The 23,554-nt window shown below is 45.1% G+C and overlaps 1 protein-coding gene across 1 annotated transcript in view; it reads left to right on the forward strand.

Moving 5' to 3' along the window:
- Positions 1 to 21,913, forward strand: part of itgav (integrin, alpha V) — a 59,318-nt gene extending 37,405 nt beyond the window's left edge. Inside the window, exons 8-32 of the mRNA XM_015965822.3 lie at positions 1,324 to 1,368; positions 5,246 to 5,289; positions 5,379 to 5,435; positions 5,920 to 5,972; positions 6,773 to 6,848; positions 7,208 to 7,337; positions 7,411 to 7,508; positions 7,743 to 7,836; positions 7,972 to 8,017; positions 8,373 to 8,480; positions 9,023 to 9,078; positions 9,166 to 9,317; positions 9,414 to 9,545; positions 9,717 to 9,784; positions 9,916 to 10,060; positions 10,135 to 10,227; positions 10,310 to 10,389; positions 11,157 to 11,237; positions 11,403 to 11,508; positions 16,850 to 17,008; positions 17,081 to 17,209; positions 17,570 to 17,683; positions 19,558 to 19,662; positions 19,747 to 19,866; positions 21,611 to 21,913. Of these exons, the coding sequence (XP_015821308.1) occupies positions 1,324 to 1,368; positions 5,246 to 5,289; positions 5,379 to 5,435; positions 5,920 to 5,972; positions 6,773 to 6,848; positions 7,208 to 7,337; positions 7,411 to 7,508; positions 7,743 to 7,836; positions 7,972 to 8,017; positions 8,373 to 8,480; positions 9,023 to 9,078; positions 9,166 to 9,317; positions 9,414 to 9,545; positions 9,717 to 9,784; positions 9,916 to 10,060; positions 10,135 to 10,227; positions 10,310 to 10,389; positions 11,157 to 11,237; positions 11,403 to 11,508; positions 16,850 to 17,008; positions 17,081 to 17,209; positions 17,570 to 17,683; positions 19,558 to 19,662; positions 19,747 to 19,866; positions 21,611 to 21,703 (2,384 nt within the window). The 3' untranslated portion in view covers positions 21,704 to 21,913. The remainder of the gene's footprint in view (positions 1 to 1,323; positions 1,369 to 5,245; positions 5,290 to 5,378; positions 5,436 to 5,919; positions 5,973 to 6,772; positions 6,849 to 7,207; positions 7,338 to 7,410; positions 7,509 to 7,742; positions 7,837 to 7,971; positions 8,018 to 8,372; positions 8,481 to 9,022; positions 9,079 to 9,165; positions 9,318 to 9,413; positions 9,546 to 9,716; positions 9,785 to 9,915; positions 10,061 to 10,134; positions 10,228 to 10,309; positions 10,390 to 11,156; positions 11,238 to 11,402; positions 11,509 to 16,849; positions 17,009 to 17,080; positions 17,210 to 17,569; positions 17,684 to 19,557; positions 19,663 to 19,746; positions 19,867 to 21,610) is intronic.
- The last annotated feature ends 1,641 nt before the right edge of the window (positions 21,914 to 23,554 follow it).

Raw genomic sequence — 23,554 nt, forward strand, 5'->3', positions numbered from 1 at the left:
CTTTAGAGAGCGTTCATGTTCTTCTAGTCGGAAATTCGGAGTTCCGAGGAGAAAGCGAACGCACCATTAGCTAATAACAATGGTGTCAATGGTAGCTAACATATCAAGCTAACGTTATCTTAAACAGTTTATTTACCTACCGGAGCAGATTAAGATGAGGATGTCTCCCTTAGATCGTTGTCGCTGGTTTCATCATCACCCAGTTACCCATCACATTTAGTGAAGTGGACCCAAGCTTTAGCGTGCGTTCTTTCTACCATGCTGCTCTGTTTACAACTGGCTCGCAGGGACCAACGACATAACGCTCTTGCGTATGCGCAGCTGTCTAGGCAAGTTCTCATTGTTAAGGACGGGTACCGAAACGAGGCACCATTTCAAATTACATGAATTGGTGCTCAGTCGGTACTGTGGAATTCGGTCGGTACCTTAAAAAGTACCGAATTCGGTACCCATTGCTATCTATGAATGCACACATCTAGCTGGCCAACAGAGATAAACACATCGTTCTAGAATTATTAAAGACTTACTTCCTTTAAGAAATGTCAACATCTCTGCATCAGTCTAGGTACGTCCAAAACCTCACAGATGTGAGTGACATGTGTACGTAGGAGGGTGTCTACCCCTATTGGCTAATGCTGAACGGTGCTCTACAGGATGAGGACGGTTCTAGTAAAAACTAAAGGCTACATTATATCACAGTACACGGTTAAACTGTCACTGTCACAGATGAAATAACTCAAAGATTATTCCTGAAAAGGGAAAACTCCACTTTGCTGCTTTAATTAAGAAAAACATTTGAACACTAGAATAAATTGGCTTGTTGGTGAATACATTATTTTAAATCTCAGAGATGAAAGAAACACAAATAAATAAGTTTAAAATGAAATGGAGCCTTAGGTCAGACACTAGTTATGATTTAAAACATTAAAGTTTGGAAAACAACTTGTGGGGAATAGCTTTCTGCCCTTTTAGATCTGAGGGATTTTGTGCAGATTGGTGCGTTGGACTTCATGTTTTCATGGGTAAAGTTTAGTCCTCGTCTTCATTTGCTCTTATATGTGAGCCGTTCCCTCTCAGCTGTAGCGTGTAAACACTTTTTTTTATTTTTTTATTTTTTATTTAACCTTTATTTAACCAGGATAGAGACCCAATGAGGTTAAGAACCTCTTTTACAAGGGTGTCCTGGCCAAGGGGCAGCAAAAAATAAAAACTGTTACAACTTAAAGACAATGATAAAAACACTCAATCATAAAAAAAATGCAAGAATTCTAACACAGCTGAAAGGAACTTCCTGTTTGCTGATGTTCTGTCTCTGACTGACAGGATACTCCGTGACAGTTGGAGACTTCAACGGTGATGGAAAGGAAGGTAAGAGCAGCTGTTTTCTCTTATCAGTCCATAAAGACGGATGATGAGTATGGAACTAGGATTGGGACAATATTACATTTAACTTGTACCAAGTTTTGTAACTTGTAACATGTTTTGTAACTGTTACTTTTGTAGCGTGAAATTCTCATTATGTAACGAGTAACTTTCGTACGAAACATTAAAATTTTATTTTGTAACTTGCAGAAAAAAATCAGTGTACAAGTTTCAAATCACAACTCTCAAAATACAAAACTCGTCTACAAGTACAAAACATTTTGTCCCAATTCTGGCTTCCTTCCAACAGAAATTGTCTATGAAAAAGAATCCAAGATTCATGATTGGTTGGTCAGACAAAGCCTGTCATTGGTTCTTTGGGAAGGAAGCCAGAATTGGGACAAAATGTTTTGTACTTTTAGACTGGGATGTGTGTTTTTAGAGTTGTGATTGAAACTTGTACATTGATTGTTTTCTGCAAGTTCCAAAACAAAAGTTACATTTACAAAACATGTAACAGGTTACACAGCTTGATAAAACTTACCGTAATTTCCGGACTATAGAGCGCACCTCAATATAAGCCGCACCGGGCTAAAAGCCGCAGATATCTACTGAATTGAAACCGTAGTTTGACTAAACGTAACTGAACTGATCAGTATCAAACAACACAGAAAATGTATTGATTAGTTTATTCATCGTCCTCCTGTGCACTGAAAAGAAGTCCTCTTCTTCAGTGTCGGAGTTAAAGGGGCATTATGGAAGTTTGACAGCCAAAACATGTATAGAAATAATAAATGTCTTCTTCATACATTCTCCTGCAATGCCCTGGTCCTGTAGAATGAGCCCTGGCATTTTTACTGTGATTGCCTGTTTTTCTGTAAAATCACAGAAAAAGGGAGCTGCTCGGGTCGAGCAGGCTGCTTCATGCGCGTTCACGCTCAGGCATAGCCCGTAGCATTTGCTATCAGTAGATTTAGTCTTTGTCGCTGTTCCTAACGCCTAGTGACGAACCTAGCTACATTTCTGAGGACCCTTAGCTACTTTCTGTAGAACTTTCTTCAGATATTTCCTGCAAATTAACAACAAAATAACCATTTTCGCTCTGAACCGTTCTTTGGTTTGACGTTGTTTCAGCTGTCATCAAGGATATAAAAGTTACAGATACTGTGAATGTTACTAGAGTGTAGCTCACTTTGTAAGATGTCCGACTCCCATGCAGAAGACCTGGGTTTGATTCTGGATGTGAACATAGTTCGTTTAGAGTTTATTTTTTTACATTAATGGTGTATTTTTTACAGTAAGATGCCCAAATTTTTATTTGAGAGTGCCGAACGGCATTGAATTCACAGATAAAAAAGGTGTGGGTTCAACTTTCATTTTGGAACAATTTTTCAAGCAAGGGAAGGGAATGATCTGAGCATGCAGGAGGACTGAGCCATCATAAACCTTTGTCGGCTGTGCTGAAGAGAAAGGTACAGAACCAAATAATTTGATTAATTACAGGGGTGGACATTAACTTCAAAACCAACCGGCCAGCCGGGCCGGTAACTCTGAATATTTACCGGCTCCGCTGGTCAGCTGCCAAAACTAGTCAAAATAACAACTGAACCATTTTAAATGTAATAAACCTTTATTTTGTACACATTCACAAACATAATAACGTATTCAAATTTGAATTTGTTTGTTCCCTCAACAAAACTCGATTTTGTCGTTGCATACTTTCGGCATACAACGCAGTACATCACCAACTCCGCTTTGCTGTACTCGAGCCATCGACTGTGTTCGAGATGAGCCAGTTCTGCGCAGATTAGACCAGCAGTGATCGGCGAGCAGTGCACGCTGATTAGATTTGTGTCCGACTTGACGCCGACTTGCTCTGACGTCATTCATACATAGGCAATGATAACCTCGTGAGATCAAGGCGGCCGCAGATTTTGGAGCAAGGCGCTGCATTTGCTCTCCACCGGCTGCAAAACCTAGGGGATGACGGGAAACGCCTGGCTCTCACCTGATCTAAGATCTGATTGGTTCATATTTTGATCCAAACATCCAGTGGTAGAACATGAAATGTTAGTTGGTCACATGTATTCTGTAAATCATGTTATGTTGATGATGACAACTATATAGGCCATAAAGAGAAATGTGTTTTGTTTTCTTTTGTCACGTTTCCTATGAGCACACTAAACCTACAGCTGATAACCTTTACTTATTATTACAGTCATGTCTCCGTATACAATATATGATATCCACAAGCACGTGAGGATGTGTTTCAGCTGCTAACAGGCACCAGAATTAAAATTGAAAATTAAACAAGTGTGAACGCTAACGCGATATCTTCAGCCATCGTCACCCCCGAGCTACACATGCAGGAAATCTGTCCGACTTAAACGCCGGCTTTCAGCCACTCCCCCTGCTGCTTCCGTCTGCTCTCGTCTGTTTTCCAGGCGAGGCGCTGCCCAACTCGAACACGGCCATTCTCTGCGCCTCCCGTCTTCTTTAAACCACCAAGAATTATTCCACCGACGCACACGCTTCTCTGCTTCATACCGTTTCGAACTGTCTCGCTTCTCCTCACCAGTTTTGAAGCGATTTCATCAAGAAATCCCATCCCTGTGGCGGCGGCATCTCCCTGCGTGCTTGTGTGTTTCTAGCGTGGTTCCACTTCGTCTTTAATAGTGAACTTATAGTTCACGTGACTATAACTAGAATCGTGCAGTATGTGCATGAATCGTACAAGTGCAGTACGTGGCTAGATGCGCGCAGGTTCACGGGCGCAAAACGAAAACGGCAGCTTCCTACAGGGCGCGGCCATGATGTAGGTGAAAGCCTGTGTAAATGACAAATAAGGCTTGGGCGCCACCTTGGCGGTAAGTTGTCAAGTATTTACCGCCCAACGAGAAAATTTAGCACCATTGGCGCTCGGGCGCTTTAAAGGTCCACCCCTGAATTAGCCGAGTCTTCTCCTGTTCTCTGTCCTCCGGGCCACACACACACACACACACACACACGCACGCACGCACGCACACACACACACACACACACACACACACACACACACAAGGGACAGTCTCAGCTGTTATTTTCGTTAAGGAGTGGGCATGTATAGCATGCGCGCCTCGTGCACGAGCCTACTATTGAAGCTGCCGTTACGCTTTTGGCCTGAGGGGGCAATCACGAGCATAAAAGTTCAAAACTCCGTAAAGTCCCTTTTTAACAGCCTCAGAAGAGCTTCGTCACATACCTTTTCTGTGTCGATGTCCCTGGGTGAAGCTGGTGTGAATGAGTTCTTCCCGCTGCCGTCTCCAGCGCCGAACCATGGATTCATTCCTTTACTCCCAGATCAATGGCCTTCAACTTAAATACAGCATCATATGAACTCATACGTGTAGTTTCCATGATGAGGGGATATGGATTTGAAAAAACTTCTTCGTCGTGCCGGCTGCTTGCATGTGCTAAATTAAAATGAGCACTTTCTTCGATTTCCACTTTTCACTTCCATCTGTTTCACTTTCTGCTAATGCGCCCCCTGGCAGGTGGAGGAAAATCTTCAGTAAAGCCGCACCTCATTATAAGCTGCATGGTTCAAAGCATGGGGAAAAAAGTAGCGGCTTATAGTCCGAAAATACGGTACATGTAATATTGTCCCAATCCTAGTTCCATTGAACGAGTCTCCATCTACTTCCCTTGTAACAATGTCACAGTTACTGGAGCCACTATGTTGTCTTAGCCAGAGTGTGTTTGCTCCTCGGGGGGTGGGACCTAATCATTTACTGCAGCCAGCCACCAGGGGGCAGTCGTTTAGTCCCTGTATCTGTAGTTAATGGCTGGGTTGTGGAAATACTGGTTGTGATTCATGCTGCGTCTCTTTTCCTGACGTTGACAGATTTTGTGACTGGAGTACCGAGAGGACAGCAGGCGTTGGGTTATGTAAGCGTTCACACTCGTCTCAGCGGTACGTCCTCCAGACTGGGATGGATGCAGAGGTGAAGTTAAGGCGATGCTTCTGTGTGTTTAAGGTGAACATCTTCAATGGGCTAAACATGGCGTCCATGATCAACTTCACTGGCTCTCAGGTGAGCTGCAGGACCCCCAACACACACCACACGTTCCTAGGAGACCTCAGCTAGAAAGCAACGAGGGCTGGCGGTGTCAGACGGTCGTTTTCAAATAAAATCACTTTTTTTCCAGTTGTTTTTTAAACAGCCACAGTTCTTTATTATTGTTTTAATTGCTTAGAAGAAATGCGAGGAGCCGTTTTAGTGGATCCAGAGGAGTGTGTGAACACAGAGAACTGTGGGGGAGGAGCAGAGTTAATGACAGAGTTCATCCTAAACAACTCCCCCTCTAAACCCAACAACCTCGCTGCTATCAGCTCCCTTTGAAGGTCCCAGCTCCACCTTTTCTTGCCTCTCTGCTCTAAATCACTGACACCCAAGTGGAAGTTGTTAGAATTTGGTGAATTCTGCCACTGGATGTGAAGAACAAATGTTTGAGCAGGACCTTTAGCAGGGTGTGTGCACGGCCTCTAAAGAGTCGTCTCTCCCACTTCTCTTGTAGATGGCAGCCTACTTTGGACATTCAGTGGCCGTCTCTGACGTTAATAACGATGGGTAAGTGACTGGTCTTCTCCTACTGCCTTTGTGAGGTTGTTTCCTGGCTGGGCTGTCACCTTCAGCTTCACCAAATGCAAGGTTCTGTCGTGTGACGGATCCAGCTGTCGAACCAAACACACTAAATGATTGTTTTTATTCCAGGTGTATCCGCGGGTCCCTGAAAAGTCTTAAATTAGTTTTTCCAAATTTATGGCCTTAAAAATCCTTAAAAATGACAAATAATCCTTAAATACAGTTTCCAAAGGTCTTACATTACCAAAGACCCAATAAACAAGATTCTTTTATTTCTATAAAATGTTTCGTGAATTTCTAGTTTAGTGTTCAGCGGTTTTTGTGTATGATATTGGCGGAACCGTACACATTCAGTTGGTTGTGAAAGGGGGCTATTTTTAGATGAGCACATTAGCTGGTTAAGCTAGTGGGAGCTTGCACCATGGGAAGGGCAAGTTTAATGGTAACTGGGTGGCTAATCCCACGTTCGCGTCGTGGTTAGCACCGTTTCCAGGCAATAGCTGGAAATTATAGCTTAAATTTAATTTTAAAAATAGCTTAAATTTGGTCAAAGTGGCCTTAAAAAAGGTCTTAAAAAGTCTTACATTTGGCTCCCTTAAACCTGCAGATACCCTGCATTCAGACCTAAAGAGAGTCTGCTTCTGATCACATTCTTCATCAGTTATTGCACGGATCAGTTGACTTAAACTCTGAGACAGGAAGAACATTTCCCACGAGTGTTGGACCTACAGAGTAAATATGCACGTCTCTGATTGGAGGACTGATTTGTAAGGGATGTGTTTCAGTCTGGTGGACCTGTTGGTCGGTGCTCCTCTCTTCATGGACAGAGGCTCAGATGGGAAGCTCAGGGAGGTGGGACAGGTAGGAGCAGCTCATACACAGCTGTCACCATTGCATAGAGGTGGTGAAGCTTCTCACTCATCCAGGTCATATCAATCCAAAAGGGTTTCGATGAAGGCAACTGGAATAATCTGGTTTCGTGAAGACGTCTGGCTTCTCATCGAGGAGGCATGAGGCTTATCCCATGCCAGGATTGTGAAGCTCCTCGGATGAGAAGTGAAACGTCTTTAAGAAATCATAGAAGCCCACTTGCCTTCATCTGAATCCTTTTGGATTAGAAGTGTTTAGTTACCTAGTCCTACTGTGCACATGCACAGTGGTGGTGGTCGCCATGGGGACGCCAGGCTGACGCCGTTTGCGTGTGTTCTCTTTCCCTCCAGGTGGCTGTGTATCTCAGTCGGGGGGGCTTCTCCTTTCAGCTACCCCAGTTCCTGACCGGCTCAGAGGTTTATGCCAGATATGGTTCTGCCATCGCTGCGCTGGGAGACCTGGACAAAGACGGATTCAACGGTAAACCTCATCACTGCACAGATCCACTTCTGTCTTCTGGTCCAAAACGCTTGACTCAGCTATTTCTGTCCAGATGTGGCCATCTCTGCTCCTTATGGAGGTCCTGACCACAACGGTTTGGTATACATCCACAATGGCCGCCCTAAGGGACCTGACTCATCACCCTCTCAGGTAAATGCTCAAAAGTCCTGTTAGCTAAAGCCTTTGTCATTGTTGAGAAATCCAGAGAAACAGTTAAAATGTTGATTTCACATCAGTTTCAGTGTTAGGATCAGACTCTGGGAAGATGTTTCCATGAAAGGGTTTGAAAGGAGCTCTGTGGTTTCCACGGAGGAGCAGAAAGTAAAGTAACCTGTACAAAACCACAACTTCATTCAGATCAGCTGGACCTGCTTTGTTGCTTAGGTCCTCCAGGGCAAATGGGCGTCCAGCTACATGCCTGCTAGCTTTGGATACTCTATGACAGGAAATACTGATGTAGACCAGAATGGATATCCAGGTACACACACACACACACACACACACACACACACACACACACACACACACACACACACACACACACACACACACAGATGTAAAGCATTTAGGTGGTGGGAAAACAGAAGCTGATCTCTCTGTGTGCCTCCTGCAGATTTAGTAGTTGGAGTGTTTGGAGCAGACAAAGCTGTGTTATACAGGTAATCAGATCTAAGTCTGGTGTGTGTGTGTGTGTGTGTGTGTGTGTGTGTGTGTGTGTGTGTGTGTGTGTGTGTGTGTGTGTGTGTGTGTGTGTGTGTGTGTGTGTGTGTGTGTGTGTGTGTTATTTCTGACAGAGACTGAGATGTTTAATGAGCGAGGCCACCTCTGATATCAAAGACCTGCCGTTGTTAGTTCAGTTTTCTCCTGCAGTCTTTATAGATGTTGTTAGGACCCCCGTGGTGCTGGCCCTCCTAGCAACCTGTGTGTGTGTGTGTGTGTGTGTGTGTGTGTGTGTGTGTGTGTGTGTGTGTGTGTGTGTGTGTGTGTGTGTGTGTGTGTGTGTGTGTGTTTCAGAGCTCGTCCCGTCATCAGTGTGAATGCCACATTGGACATAACTCCACAGATCATCAACCCGGAGGAAAAGACTTGTAAAAAGGACCTTTCTGGCAGCATGGTGTCTTGGTGAGTTGAAACAATCCCATTCAGTTCTTAATGCTGAGATTTGTAACAGTTACCTGTGGAGGTGTAACGGTACACACACACACACACACACACACACACAAAGTAATGTTTCTATGGTTACATTGTGATTTCTTAGTAAATATTCTATTTGGCGAGAGATAAACTTTATTGTATTAATCCTAGTGGATCTATAATTAAACGGGTGAACAAGTAGTAGCACATCCAACGTCAAAGAATGTTAAATGTTATCATCAGGAGAGGGAGAATGTTTAAGCTCTCGTGGGCCATCAGCAAGCTGTTCGTGCTTGTTCTTGTGTAAAATGACCTGATTAGATTAGTGATGACCGCTAACCCACGAGGCCTGCATGAACGCGTGTCGTTATGCTGCGAGTCTGGGGGGAAGCCGTTTGATCACCACTATTAAAGATCAGACACAGGTTTTGGTCCCTGAACCTCTGCTGGCTGTAGCTTCATGTGAATGTTAGTCCGAACCTTATCCTGACAGGACAGATCACGGCCCCTTTCTCTCTCATCTTTTGCAGTTTTAAGGTGAAGTACTGCATAGCTGCGGCAGGAGCAGGTGCTCCAGAGAAGCTGAGTGAGTAAAAGTCCAGCAGCCACCTGCCAGGTCCAGCTCTGGCTTTCACACCTTCTCATTTTCCTTCTCCAACTCTCTCACCCCCAGACTTCCGTGTGGACCTCACGCTGGACCGTCTGAAGCAGGCGGCGACTAAACGAGCCCTCTTCCTGTTCAGTCAGACCTTCCAGTACTCTAAGAACATGACGGTGGAGAACAACAAACGCGCAATGTGTGAGGAGCAGGAGGTCTTCCTGAAGGTGAGATCAGATTTTGTGTATTGCACTAAAACGAGTGCTTGAGAGCGTAAACTGAAGCTCTGCGGCCGCTGATGCGTCTGATGTGGTCTGATCCAGGATGAGTTTCGGGATAAGATCACGCCCATCTCCGTGGCGATGGAGTACAGTCTGGACTACCAGCTAGCTGCTGATCCGACGGGACTCAAGCCGATCGTCGATGTGTCGGTGCCGACTAACGTCACCAAACAGGTTTGTTCCGACTCCTCGTCACCTATTCTGTCTCTGGGGGCTCCTGATGCGGTCTGCTTGGAGCTCGTAGATCATGCTGGGTTGATTTGTTGTGTTTTGCTAATATTTATATATTTATTTCACTTTGTCCTTTTTCCGTTTCTCTGATGCGTTTCTGCTCCCTCTCCCCAGGCTCACATCCTCCTGGACTGTGGAGACGATAACATCTGTAAGCCTGACCTCCGGCTGTCTGTTAAGAGGTAGGAAGTCTTCCAGCCTCCAGCTGCTGACCTGAAGTCAGTGATGCTGCAATAGCCTGAACGATTGTTTCAGCATCATCTCTGTTGGTGATTGTGTCTGATGGATGCTTCTGCCCTCTGGTTGGCGGCAGCGACCGAGACCAGATCTACTTTGGGGATGACAACGCTCTGACGCTGGAGGTCAGCGCTGAGAACCAGGGCGAGGGAGCCTACGAGGCTGAACTCCACGTGTTTCCTCCCCAACAGGCCGACTTCACTGGGGTCGTTCGCAGTCAGGTAACACTTAAACATCCTGAAGATCTCTGCTCTGGTCTCCATCCGGAGTTAACCTCTGGCTCGGCTCTTCACAGACTCTCTCCAGACTCTCCTGTGCTTACAAGAAGGAAAACCAGACCAAGATGGTGGTCTGTGACCTGGGAAACCCCATGAAGGGAGGAACTAAGGTGAGTGAACACAGGATCATGTTGAGGTTAATAATCCATCAGGGTGGAGCTGAATCCGTTTCTGTGTTGTGTCGTGGGTCAGGTCCTGGCTGAGCTGAGGTTCAGCGTGCACCAGCTGTCTGAGGAGGACACAGCGGTCAGATTCGACCTGCAGATAGTCAGGTACCTGGAAGTGTTACAGCACCACCTGCTGGCAGCTGGGGGGTAGAGAAACGCTGCCTGCATAGACAAGCCCATGCTAGCTCGGTTGCAGAGGTTATTATTTATATTTTCAGCACAATTGAAAATATTTTCCTTCAAAGACAAAGAAGTGAGTGACTCGAGCTGTCAGCCTTAGCCTTAGAGCCGATAACTCATCCTTTAAACCTGAGCCGGCCTCTTTATTTTGCTCGCCTGCGGCTGAGAGTGAAGGAAGCTGCTCTTACATTCCTGAGTGTGTGTGTGTGTGTGTGTGTGTGTGTGTGTGTGTGTGTGTGTGTGTGTGTGTGTGTGTGTGTGTGTGTGGTGGTGGTGGTGGTGGTGGGGGGGGGGTATTAATGAGAGGCTTCAGCAGCTTTGCTTGCACTCAGCTTCCTCACACTTCCTACAGCGTGTCACATTCACTGGATTTTAAGTGCCCGGGACCAACTTTTCCAAAGGTTTATTTCTTTTAACCAATAATCTTCACCGTAATGGTTCATTGGTCCATCACCAGTGGATCGCTCCACGTTGCACTAATGTGTTCCTGTTAAATGTATTGTTGCACCTCCTGAACTCGCTTTTATTTGGTTGTTGTTAAATAAAATGCTACCGCCCATCCTGTGATGTTGGTTACGGTTCTCTCTAACACGTCTAACCTTCTGGCTGCACCTGGTTTTGCCTAGATTCCTTTTCTAGCTTTTTTTTTCTTTATGCTTGCATGAAGGTGACTAAGCTTGTTTGTGTTCCAGCTCAAACCAGTTTAACAACACCAGTCCTCGAAGGTCCAGCATCACCAATCTGGAAGTCCTGGCTAAAGTCTCCATCAGAGGGTAAAGCTCACAAAACGTCTGTCCTTTCACACGATGTTCAGTAAATGTTGATGGATGTTACAAATCACCCAGTTCTACAGTAGTCAACAAAAGTGTGTGTGTGTGTGTGTGTGTGTGTGTGTGCGTGTGTGCGCATGCACGTGTGTGCGTGTGTGTGTGTTTCAGGTCTTCGTCTCCCAGTCAGGTGCTGCTTCCTATTGCAAACTGGAAACCTAAAGACCCTCCGGAGGTTGGAGATGACATCGGGCCACAGATCGTACATGTGTTTGAGGTGGGAACACACACACACACACACACACACAGGATTTTTTTCTGCCAGCATTTACAGAATCTATTTGCAAAAATCTGTTTTTAAAGCTAAAATAATTTTTAGGGATGCAGTGAAAAGTTCGTCTAAAGTACCTTCTTAATCCCAAGTAGTTAATTTCACATGATTTTCTAAATTTTAAATAGATTTTTCATCAGGATTTCACAGTAATTAATATTTTGCTTTCGGAGTGTGTATTGGTAAGACTCTGGCAATACGGCATACAGGTGCTGGTCATAAAATTAGAAAATCATCACAAATTAGATATTTCAGCGATTCCATTCAAAAAGTGAAACTTGCATATTAGATCGCTACACACAGACTGATGTATTTCAAATGTTTATTTGTTTAATTGTGATGATCATAACTGACAACTAATGAAAATCCCAAATTCAGTATCTCAGAATGTCCAAAAGACGACCTTTGACACCTTACACAGGAGGGCAAGACCCAAAAGGTCACTACTAAAGAGGCTGGCTGTTCAGAGCTCTGTGTCCAAGCGCATTAATAGAGAGGAGAAGGGAAGGACAAGATGTGGTAGACTAAAGTGTACAAGCAGTCGGGATAACCGCACCCTGGAGAGGATTGTGAAACAAAACCCATTCAACAATGTGGGGAGATTCACAAAGAGTGGACTGCAGCTAGAGTCTGAACTTCAAGAACCACCATGCAGATGGTTCCTGGTGTTAGGCCACTCATGAACAAGAGGCGGCATCGGAAGCGTCTCACCTGGGCTGAAGACAAAAGGACTGGACTGCTGCTGAGTGGTCCAAGGATTTATTCTCTGATGAAAGTTAATTTTCCTTTGGAAACCAAGGTCCCAGAGTTGAGAGGAAGAGAGGAGAGGAACAGAATCCATGTTGCTTGAGGTCCACTGTTAAGTTTCCAGTCAGTGATGGTTTAGGGTTCCATGTCATCTGCTGGTGTTGGTCCGTTGTGTTTTCTGAGGTCAAAGGTCAACGCAGCCATCTACCAGGAAGTTTTAGAGCACTTCATGCTTCCTGCTGCTGACCAACTTCATGGAGATGCAGATTTCATTTTCTAACAGGACTTGGCACCTGCACACAGTGCCAAATCTACCAGTACCTGGTTTAAGGACCATGGTATCCCTGTCCTTGATTGGACAGCAGAGTCACCTGACCTTTACCCCATAGAAAATCTATAGGGTAGTGATGAAGAGAAAGATGTAATACACCAGACCAAACAATTCAGAAGAGCTGAAGGCCACTATCAGAGCAACAGGGGCTCTCATAACACCTGAGCAGCGCCACAGACCGATGGACTCCATTCCACGCCGCATTCAGGCGCGTTGCAAGATTTTCAAAAGTGCGGGGGGTGTTGTCTGTGCCTTAAATAATTTCATGTTATTCATCTTGTTAGTTTAATTTCCATAATAGCGGAGCAGGTGCGAATTTTAGATGTGTCACGCATGTCTCCGTTTTAGAATAGAGTAGAATATCCTTTATTGTCACTGTACACACTCGTACAATGAAATTTGGAAGCCACTCCCGGGTGCAAGTTGAAAGAAATACATAACACTTAACAATTAAAATTCAATCAGGACAAATACTTCCTTCATACATTATATAAAATTAGAACCATGCAGCTTGTGTAGTTCCATCAGGGCTACACCTGCAAACATTAGATAAGATAAGAACATGTGCTTTCAAATTAGCACGTTCTTTTTGTTGTTAACAGCCATGATAGCCCTGGGAAAAAAACTGTCTCTGAAGCGGTTTGTCCTGGTCCTCTGGGATCTGTACCGACGACCCGATGGCAACAGCTGAAACAAGTGGTTCCCAGGATGGAACTTGTCCTTAATGATGTTGGAAGCCCTGCTGAGATAACGGGGGTATGCTAAGTCCTCCAGGCTGGGCAGCAAGCAGCCAATGATCCTCTGGGCGGAATGTATAACCCTCGAAAGCACTCTCCTGTCTGCAGCAGTGCACCCTGCATACCAAATAGTTATCCCGTATGCTAGGATGCTCTCAATAGTGGCTCTGTAGAATGTCACCAGCAGTCTCTCCTCCAGGTTGTTCCTCTTGAGCACCCTCAGAAAGTGGAGACGCTGCTGAGCCTTTTTTGATACTGCCGTGGTGTTAGCAGACCAGGAGAGGTCATCAGAGAGGTCATCAGAGACGACGACACCCAGAAACCTCATGGAGTGAACTCTTTCCACACAGTCCCCCTGGATGTAGAGAGGGTCTGGATCAGCTTTGTTCCTTCTGAAATCCAAGATGAGTTCTTTGGGGGTTTTTTGGTGTTCAAAAGGAGGTTATTTGCTGAACATCAGGTAGTCAGTCTATTGACCTCATCTCTGCAGTTTGACTCATCCCCTCCAGAGATGAGCCCAACCACGGTGGTGTCGTCCGCAAACTTTATGAAGGTGTTAAAGAGATGGATCGGAACACAGTCCCATGTATAAAGTATGAACAGGAGAGGACTCAGTACACATCCCTGAGGAGAACCAGTACTGAGGGTGATGTTGCTGGACTGATGAGGGCCAAGCCGGACAGACTGTCGTCTGTTTGTGAGAAAATCCTTGATCCAGCGGCAGATACAGTTGGAAAATCCCAAATGAGCCAATTTCTGGACCAGGAACTCCGGAATGATGAGGTTAAATGCTGAGCTGAAGTCTAAGAAAAGCATTCTCACATAGCTTCCCTGGTGCTCCAGATGGTCCAGCGCAGTGTGAAGTGCTATGCTGATAGCATCATCTGTACATTGATTAGCCCTGTAGGCGAACTGATGTGGATCTAGGGTAGGTGGCAAACTACCCCTGATGTGCTGGCAGACGAGTTTTTCAAAGCACTTCATCACAATAGGAGCGAGCGCGATCGTCCTGTAGTCGTTCAGAGAGTCCACTGCTGTCATCTTAGCAATGGGAATGATAGTGGAGGTTTTGAGGCAGGGAGGAACGATGCATAGTGACAAGGACCTATTGAAGATGTCAGTAAAAACCCTCGCCAGTTGGTCTGCACAAGCGCTGAGAACTTTCCCTTGGATTCTATCCGGGCCTGCCGCCTTCCTGGGATTAACTGACTTTAAAACGCATCTCACTTGGTCCTCCTGCAGAGTCAGTGCGTCGTTGTTTGGGGCGGGTGGGGGTGGTATGGCCACCGCAGGCCTGGTTGTCTCAAAACGGGCAAAAAAATGGTTTAAGTCCTTGGCCAGTAGTCTGTCGTCCTTTGATGTTTCCTGTTTCCTGCCTCTGTAATTAGTGATGTGGTTTATTCCCTGCCACATTGCCCTGGGATCGTTGTTTGCAAAGGGATCCTCAATTTTCCTCTTGTAGGCTGCTTTGGCTTCTCTGATGCCTTTCTTTAGTTCTGCCCTCGCTGCCTTATCACCCAACTTAAAGGCAGTGTTCCGGCTTCTTAGGAGAGAATTCACCTTGCAGGGTTTTTGGTTTGGGAACACTCTGATCCGTTTGTTTATGGTGACAGTTTCCACACAGTTCCTAATGTAGGAAAGTACGGTATCAGTGTGCTCCCGTAGATTTTGGCTGTAGTATAAGTCCCAAATAGTTGAGGAGAAGCAGTCACGTAGCTGTGAGGTGGCTCCTTCAGGCCAGATTTTGATCATCTTAGTTTGGGGCTTACTTTTCTTCAGCAGGGAGACGTAAGTGGGAGTGAGGGACAGACAAAAGTGATCAGATCCAGCCAGATGTGGGAGGGATTTCGCTCTATAGGCGCTTCTGATGTTTGAATAAACATGATCCATGTTATTTTTCCCTCTGGTGGCAAAATCCACAAACTGGACAAATTTGGGCAGCACCGCTTTTAGGCACGCTTTATTAAAATCTCCAGCAACTATGAAGACCCCGTCAGGATGCGTAAGCTGCAGCCTATTTATGGTATTGAGCAGGAGGCTGAGGTTCGTGCTCACGTCAGCCTCCGGCGGTATATACACAGCCACCACAGTCACTACTGTAAACTCCCCCGGGATGTAAAAGGGTCTGCATGAGACCACCAGAAACTCCACATCGGGAGAGCATTTTGTGTAGATGGTGCGGCTGTTGCAGCACCACTCGTTGTGCACGTAAACACACAGCCCGCCCCCCCCCCCTGCTCTTACCTGAGTCACTGTTACGGTCATGCCGGTGCAGCGTGCGGCCTGCCAGCTCGACTGCAGCATTGGGGATCATCGGATGAAGCCATGACTCCGTAATAAAGATAATGCAGCAGTTTCGTGTAAAACTCGTGGTGGCAATCCGTAGCTCCAACTCGTCCATTTTCTGGATAATGGATCTGACGTTAGACAGAAAGAGGCTTGGTAGTGCTGGCCGATGCGGTTGTTTATGTAGCCAAGCTTCTGAGCCAGCCCTGCATCCCCTCTTTTGCTTTCTCTCCCTCCGCCTCCTTCTTCGCCCACAGGACGGACAGACAATCCACGGAGACCCCGCCGGTCTTGCCATATCCTCCTGGATGTTGTGTTTCCGATGATAGTCGTCCGAGACACACAAACTGTATCTGAGACCCACATCAATTAAGTCCTGTCGACTGTAGGAGACTACGACGTTGCAAAAGTTCGTGGATTCACATAGCAACAATAAAAGCAAAAACAATAAAAATAAGCACCAAACTGGAGAGCTTAGAGCCGCTGCACCTGCGCGTGCCGCCATCATCGCCACCATCATCATTAAGTTTAAACTGTTCAGAATACAAATCCAGGCTCTGTCTAGTTAGATTGGTGTAACTAAAGTTTGTACTGAATGAAACTTTACATTAAACCATGTTGAAAAGAAAAGGATCCGATTAAATCGTTTTCCCCTCATTTACAGTCACGGAGTACATAGTGCGCATGGCTCTGGGGTTAATCAGGTTTAGTTGTTTCTCTTTGCAACAATCTTCACAAGAAGGCAAACAGTTAAATGGCAGGTTACAGATATTTCCATTTGACTGTTTATTTTGAAGGATAAACTCAAGGATTTTGGTTGTTTTGAAAGAATTACCCCAATGCACACTGATGCGCACACAGATGAGCTGACATTTTAATCGTTACACACATCGCGGAGGTAACTAAATCAATCAGTAAATGATTCCCATCAGAACATCATAGCTTTATACTGGACACTGTGTTCAGCGCGGATCGGAGCGCACACGGTGGACAGTGAGCTGAAGATCTGCAGAGGGGTTCGCAGCGCAGTGCAGAACCACGGCGCATGCGGTAAGATTTCCTCCCACTGAAGCGGTCTGGAAACCCGGTCTCTCTGAGGGATGCGTCACTTGGAAAAAACAGCCAATGACAGAATAAAACAAAACTTAATGAGGAAGTTGAATAAAACTTAAGCGTGTTCCCTCAGCTCCTGAACAATGGGCCCAGCACGTTCAGTAAAGCGTCTCTGAACGTCATGTGGCCGTACCGCCTGAAGAACGGCTCTCTGCTCTACATCACCAGCTTTGATACGGAGGGACCCATCAACTGCACCACAGACGTGGAGATCAACCCGCTCAACGTCTCTGTGAGTCTCTGTAGCAGCTAAACACACTCTCACCAGGATCAGACAGATTAACTGACTCTGTGTGTGTCTCAGATCCCTGTGACATCACAGAACACCAGCATTGTTCCACCCAGAGAGCGAGAAACAGAAGGACGGAACCAAAACCATGTCCACAAAAGAGACCTGGAGCCCAGAGACTTGCAGAGTGACCTGCAGACACTGGTACACACACACACACACGCGCGCACACACACACACACCACACACACACACACACACACACACACACACACACACACCACACACATATCATTCAGAGGACACAGGCTTTCTTACATCTAGAACTTTATTTTTTTATTAGCTTCTGTTACCAGTTAGGAGTCTTTATTATGAAATCCGTATTTATTCATACATTTATTCTAGAGCTACAGCTCTAGGATGTCAGACATGCTGCCAGGAGTCAGAAAGGTCTTTACACAGTGATAACTTTGTGTGTGTGTGTGTGTGTGTGTGTGTGTGTGTGTGTGTGTGTGTGTGTGTGTGTGTGTGTGTGTGTGTGTGTGTGTGTGTGTGTGTGTGTAGGACTGCACCACAGCCACGTGTCTGTCACTGAGATGTCAGGTCGGTCGTCTGGAGCGGACAAAGAACGCCATCCTCTTCATCTACTCAAGACTGGCTGTGGACAACTTCCTGAGGGTAACTCTCAGACGCAAACGCACCGGACTCACTGATCTGAACCGGTGGTTTGTTTACGACGTTAGCGATGCTGCACCAGGTAGCTACGCCCCTTTTCCCACACTGGAAGCATCAGCGGCGTGGAACGGTTTACTCGCGTGCTTCAATGCGGTCCATTACACACCGGGAGAGTCTTGGCTGCAGAAAAGCATCCTCGCTGAACTCGCATGGTCACAAAATCCCTCGAATTTTCAAAGGTTTACGCCATCCATGAAGAAACGATGAGGAGATCATGTTTCTAGAACTTCTTGATTACCCTGTAAACAACCATCACTTTTTCAGACTCACCTTTCGATCCAAGCACTTCTCCTTTTTCATATTATCTTATCAAAGAGGATGTTTGATGTCATATAGAATGCTGTGCCCCCCCCCCCCCCCCCTGCCAGGATGAAAGCCTGGCGGTCATGGCTGGAAAAACACTGTTGCACTTCTCAAATGAAACTGGTAGTGATCAAAACCCTGAGGCCACACGTAAAGCCGTAATCTACATGGATATGAAATTGCATCACTGCATTGGTCCTTTATTTTGAAAAACCGGATGTTTACACTGAACTGTGTGCAATTTCCTGTCTAGCCCTATGTTAACTGTGGGAACTGACGTGTCCCAGAAGCAGCTTGCTGCTACATATGCCGCGCCAGAAAATTTCCACGTCTAGGCTGGTTTGAAACCTCCCCGTAGACTAGATTGGACTCTATTTGAAGCAGCGACGTTCCCCGCCGCTGATGCTTCCGGTGTGAAATAGGGGTCAGTGTGCATCGCATACAAGTGGCAGCTGAATGTGCAATCTATCTTTCCTAGCGTGTCAACCATGGTTATATCGTTTATCCCATGCTATCCTTGTTTTTTGAGGTGCATCGAATGCACCATCAGTATCTGTCAGCGTTTGTTACAATGGAAGCCGGGTGGTGCAGCCATGAAAAACAAAACAGAGGGAGAAAAGGCAACAAGTGGAGAAGGAGACGGAAACAAATGCTGCGGCTGGCTTCTTCTGAGCAGTCTCATTGGTCTGCGCTGGAATCCTTCAGCAGCTGTATTCTAAACGAGAGGTCACTTAAGGTCATTCCTTATTATTGTCACAGTTGGGCTGAACTAAAACAGCAGCTTTCCCAACCCACTCCCATCGTTAAAAAATGCTCTTCAAAGCAAGAAAAAATCAAATTCCCTCCCTTCCCAATAACAAAATTCCCACTCCATCCCAGTCCCAGCAGGTGTTTTAAGGTGTGGCAATTCCAAACAAACCAAACAAAAACCCAAACAAAGACAACGGACAACTTCCAGAAAACTGTAAAACTTCAGACTTCCCAGACTGTTTCCATGGTGATGTGGGCATTTTCCTCCCTAATTTGCTCCTCCAGCTCACCGTTGTTTCTATCCTTGTTGCTGCGGGATGACGTTCAGCGCTGGTCATGTGACTTACTGACAAATCAGCTGCTAGTCAGTGACCAGTGTTGGCAAAACCATTTGAGCCACATCTGTCAAACAGGCCGAAGTGAGTCTCACAAAAACATTTTTGAACAAATTTTTACAACAAACATATTTTATTGTGTAAATAATCTTTAAAAACCAGGCGTGGGCTTTAAATATTTTGTAATGTGTTGAGTCTTTTCAAAACACATCATGAATTGTATCGAATTAAAAATCGTTGTCAAATCATTACTGAGTCGTCAATGGGGATGAATCGTATCGATTGTGTCGTTTCGCTGGTGGTGTATCGAGATACGACTCAAGTCAGCCTCAGTGGTGAAGACTCACATCCCTAAAACACACATACACACACACACATTTTTAGTCTGACTGATGGGTTTTATTTTCATGATTGTTTTTTTTTTTCCAGACGGAGAATCAGAATCGTTCATATGTGGTTCGATCTAAAGCCTCGTTTGAAGTCATCGAGATGCCGTATAAGAACAGTCCAACTCTACCGTCCAACACAACCATTGTACGAGGCACACACACACACACACACACACTCCTTGGGGGGTCTGTGAAGAGCAGCAGGTCTGACTGAGGGTTTGTGTTTCAGGTCAGCATGTCGGTGATGTGGGTGGCTGACACCGCTCAGCCAGTACCAGGCTGGGTGGTGGCTCTGGCCGTTCTGGCAGGACTGCTGCTGCTGGCGCTGCTCATCTTCATCATGTACAAAGTAAGATGTTTGTTGTTGTGTCTCCTTTAAGAACGTTGCTAAGACGACTGTTTCAACAGAGCGATGTCACCGCTCGCCCACAGCCCTAGTTATCAGTAACATTAGAGACGTTGTATTCGGTTTGAGTATGTTACATTTTGGTCGTTCAGGAGACGTGTTGAGAGAGCAGCTGTGTGACGGATAAAGCTGCTTTCAAGACCCAAAGCAATGCAGTTCTTTATGGCGCTCTGTAGGAGACTATGAAGTTATGGTCATCGACATAAATACCGGACAATTCATGTCCATAGGCTCGATTTATACGTTTTGTTTCCAAATGTTCCAAAGGTTCCCACCACCGCCATTTTGACCGTGTCACAGGTCCCATCACGCCCGAGCCCCCATAATTTGCTGCCTTTGTCAGCGTTTAGAAACAGTAGATTCAATGTTGCTTATTCTCCTTTTTCTGCTTCACCAGCAACTCTTTAAAATGTACAAAAGCTGTTTTTGGGCGATGTCTACGGAAGGGTGCCTTTGACATTTGAATCGATTCGGTACTAATTCCCGGTACCTAGGAATCGATACCAGTACTTAACGGTACCAGTTTTAGATACTTTTGAGTGTTTAATATTTTTATTCTCTTTTATAATTAAATACATATTTTTCTCAATATGTAACCATATTTGATCAATATCACGATAAATAACATACAACTGTTTGTATTTTAACATCGTCCTTGTAGTTTTATAAGCTGATAATTAAACTGAAGCAAACATCTTTACTGTGAACTAAATTTACTGTGTATCTTCATTCTTTTTACCATCCTTTTTCAATTGATTTTTCCTACTGGGAAGCTAGAATTTCCGAGGAGAAAGCGAACGCACCATTAGCTGATAACAACGGTGGCAATGGAAGCTAACATACCAAGCTAACTTTGTCTTTAACAGTTTATTTAGCTGCTGGAGCAGATTAAAATGATGATGCCTCACACTTAGATCGTTGTCGCTGGTTTCATCTTCACCCAATCACCCGTCGCATTTCGTAAAGTGAAGCCAAACTTTAGAGCGCGTTCATGTTCTTCTAGTCAGAAATTCTGAGTTCCTAGGAGAAAACGAACGCACCATTAGTGAAATGGAAGCTAGCATATCAAGCTAACGTTATGTTAAACATTTTATTTACCTACCGGAGCAGATTAAGATGAGGATGTCTCACTTAGATCGTTGTCGCTGGTTTCATCATCACCCAGTTACCCATCACATTTAGTGAAGAGAACCCAAGCTTTAGCGTGCGTTCTTTCTACCATGCTGCTCTGTTTACAACTGGCTCGCAGCGACCGACGACGTAATGCTCTTGCGCATGCGCAGCTGTCTAGGCAAGTTCTCGTTATGAAGGGAGGGTACCGAAACGAGGCACCGTTTCAAATGACGTGAATCGGTGCTCAGTTGGTACTATGGAATTCGGTCGGTACCTTAAAAAGTACCGAATTCGGTACCCATCGCTAGCGATGTCTGTCGATATTTTTCACGCTGAGCTACAACCAATCAGCGTGTGTTAATCACAAGTCTCGCCCAGCAGCTCTGCCGGGTCATTTCCAGTGCATAGCCCACTGCAAGTACTTGTTTGGTTCCTTAATTGTCCTGGACACACACTCCGGTGAAACGGAGGCCCGCGTGCCACCGAGGTCCAGTAAATTATCCGGAAGTTCCGATCGTGGAATTGTGCCTTTTATCTGGATTTCTCCTTTCATCTTTCTGTCCTTTCCTTTCAGCTGGGTTTCTTTAAGAGAGTGCGCCCCCCGCAGGAGGACTGCACTGAGAAAGAGCAGCTTCAGCCGGAGGAGAACGGCAACACGGAGGCGTAGAGGCTGAAATCAGAGGCTGCGAGAGAAGATTTCAGGGTCAGAGGTGGTCCGCTGTGGGGGAGTGTGGGGGCAGACAACAGCGCTGGGTTGACTTTGAACGATGTTTTATTTTTATGAATCATGTTGCATTTGTGCCAAAAGAGGAGCCGTAGAAATCCTGGTTACCGACGAGAGTCCCAACATTTAACGTATTATTGTTTACAAGCTAAAGAACAGATGGACACATCATGTCCCCAAATGTCAAAGCACTTCTTTACCTGCTCAGGTGCTTTTCAGCACAGCACACACTGTTTGGCCTCACACAACATTTGCACATATTTTGGTCCAAACGTGACACGGCAGCGCTGGTGCTCGTTGTCCTGAAGGTCCAGAGCTGCTGATTTGTTTGGGGCAGATTTGTTCAACATTTCTGGGTCCCTAAAAGTTCATCAGCAGCGTAAAAAATCTAAACAATCTTCTGATTTCATGACTTTAGTTATGAAACATCAAGAGTTGTGAGGCAAAAAGGCCGCTGAGGCGCTGGAGCAGGGGATTGTGGGTACCTGGTGTAAACCAACAGCAGCATGAAATGATCCGAACGTCACCGTAATGTTTGTAGTCTTTCTGCTCGGGGTGCTGGAGTTTATTTTGTTATTAATGATGGTGAGACCAACACTGGTTGTCTTAATCAATAATGAAACCGACGCAGGGAAATCAGCTCACACCTGTGCTGCCCTCTACAGGCAGACAGCTGTAGCTACAGATGGATGTCAGGCTGAATTCAGATTTATTTCTCTTCCCTTTGGTTTAATCATCTGAGTTACTACATGCAGATTATTTACCAACAGGTGAACCACACCAGCTGCTGCTGGCTGCTTGAATCTTTGTTCATTTAAGTCTTTATTATGGGATGTTTACACCTGCTGCATTGTTTAATCCTGTGCCATAATTATGGAACTAGGACTGGGACAATATTTCATGTAACTTGTACCAAGCTTTGTAACCTGTAACATGTTTTGTAGCTGTAACTTTTGTTTTGTAACTGTAACTTTTGTTTCGCAACTTGCAGAAAACAATCAATGTACAACTTTCAAAACACACATCCCAGTCTACAGTTACAAAACTCAAGTCTACAAGTACAAAACATTTTGTCCCAATTCTGGCTTCCTTCCCAAAGAACCAATGACAGGTTTTGTCTGACCAGCCAATCATGAGTCTTGGATTCCTGTCCAAGACAATTCCTGTTGGAAGGAAGCCAGAATTGGGACAAAATGTTTTGAACTTGTAGACTGAGATTTGTGTTTTGAAAGTTGTACATTGATTGTTTTCTGAAAGTTACTAAATAAAAGTTATATGTTTTGTATGGAAGTTACACGCTACAAAACAAAAGTCACAGCTACAAAACATGTTACAAGTTAAATGTAATATTGTTCCATTCCTAGTTCCATACATTATAATCATGTCTTCACGCACATGTCCAGATAGAGAAGCCAGAATCTCACTTTCAGCATCCCGTTATCTTCCACCTGTACTGGTGATGCTACATAAAAACACCAGGAACTATGTGGTCAAGTGTTTGATGTCCTTTTTCAAACTGAAGAACAAAAATATCTTTGAATTTTTGGACTTTTTTAAGCAAAATATGTCATAATGCCTCCTAAAACATGAATTTAGTCTTTTTCTATGTCCTGTAAATATCTTCTGGAGCAGCCTAAGCAACAGTTACTAAGAGGTGGGGCTTAATTAATAATTAGTTATTACTTTCCTGTGCTGCACTGAGGCCGTTGGTTTTTACTTTTATTTTGAAATTTCACTTCTCAGATTGGGGACAGGCAACTTTACACAAAATAAAAACAGGTGACGTTTATGTAA

Source organism: Nothobranchius furzeri, chromosome 14, assembly GCF_043380555.1.
Source record: "Nothobranchius furzeri strain GRZ-AD chromosome 14, NfurGRZ-RIMD1, whole genome shotgun sequence".
In the NCBI taxonomy this organism is placed as follows: domain Eukaryota; kingdom Metazoa; phylum Chordata; class Actinopteri; order Cyprinodontiformes; family Nothobranchiidae; genus Nothobranchius; species Nothobranchius furzeri.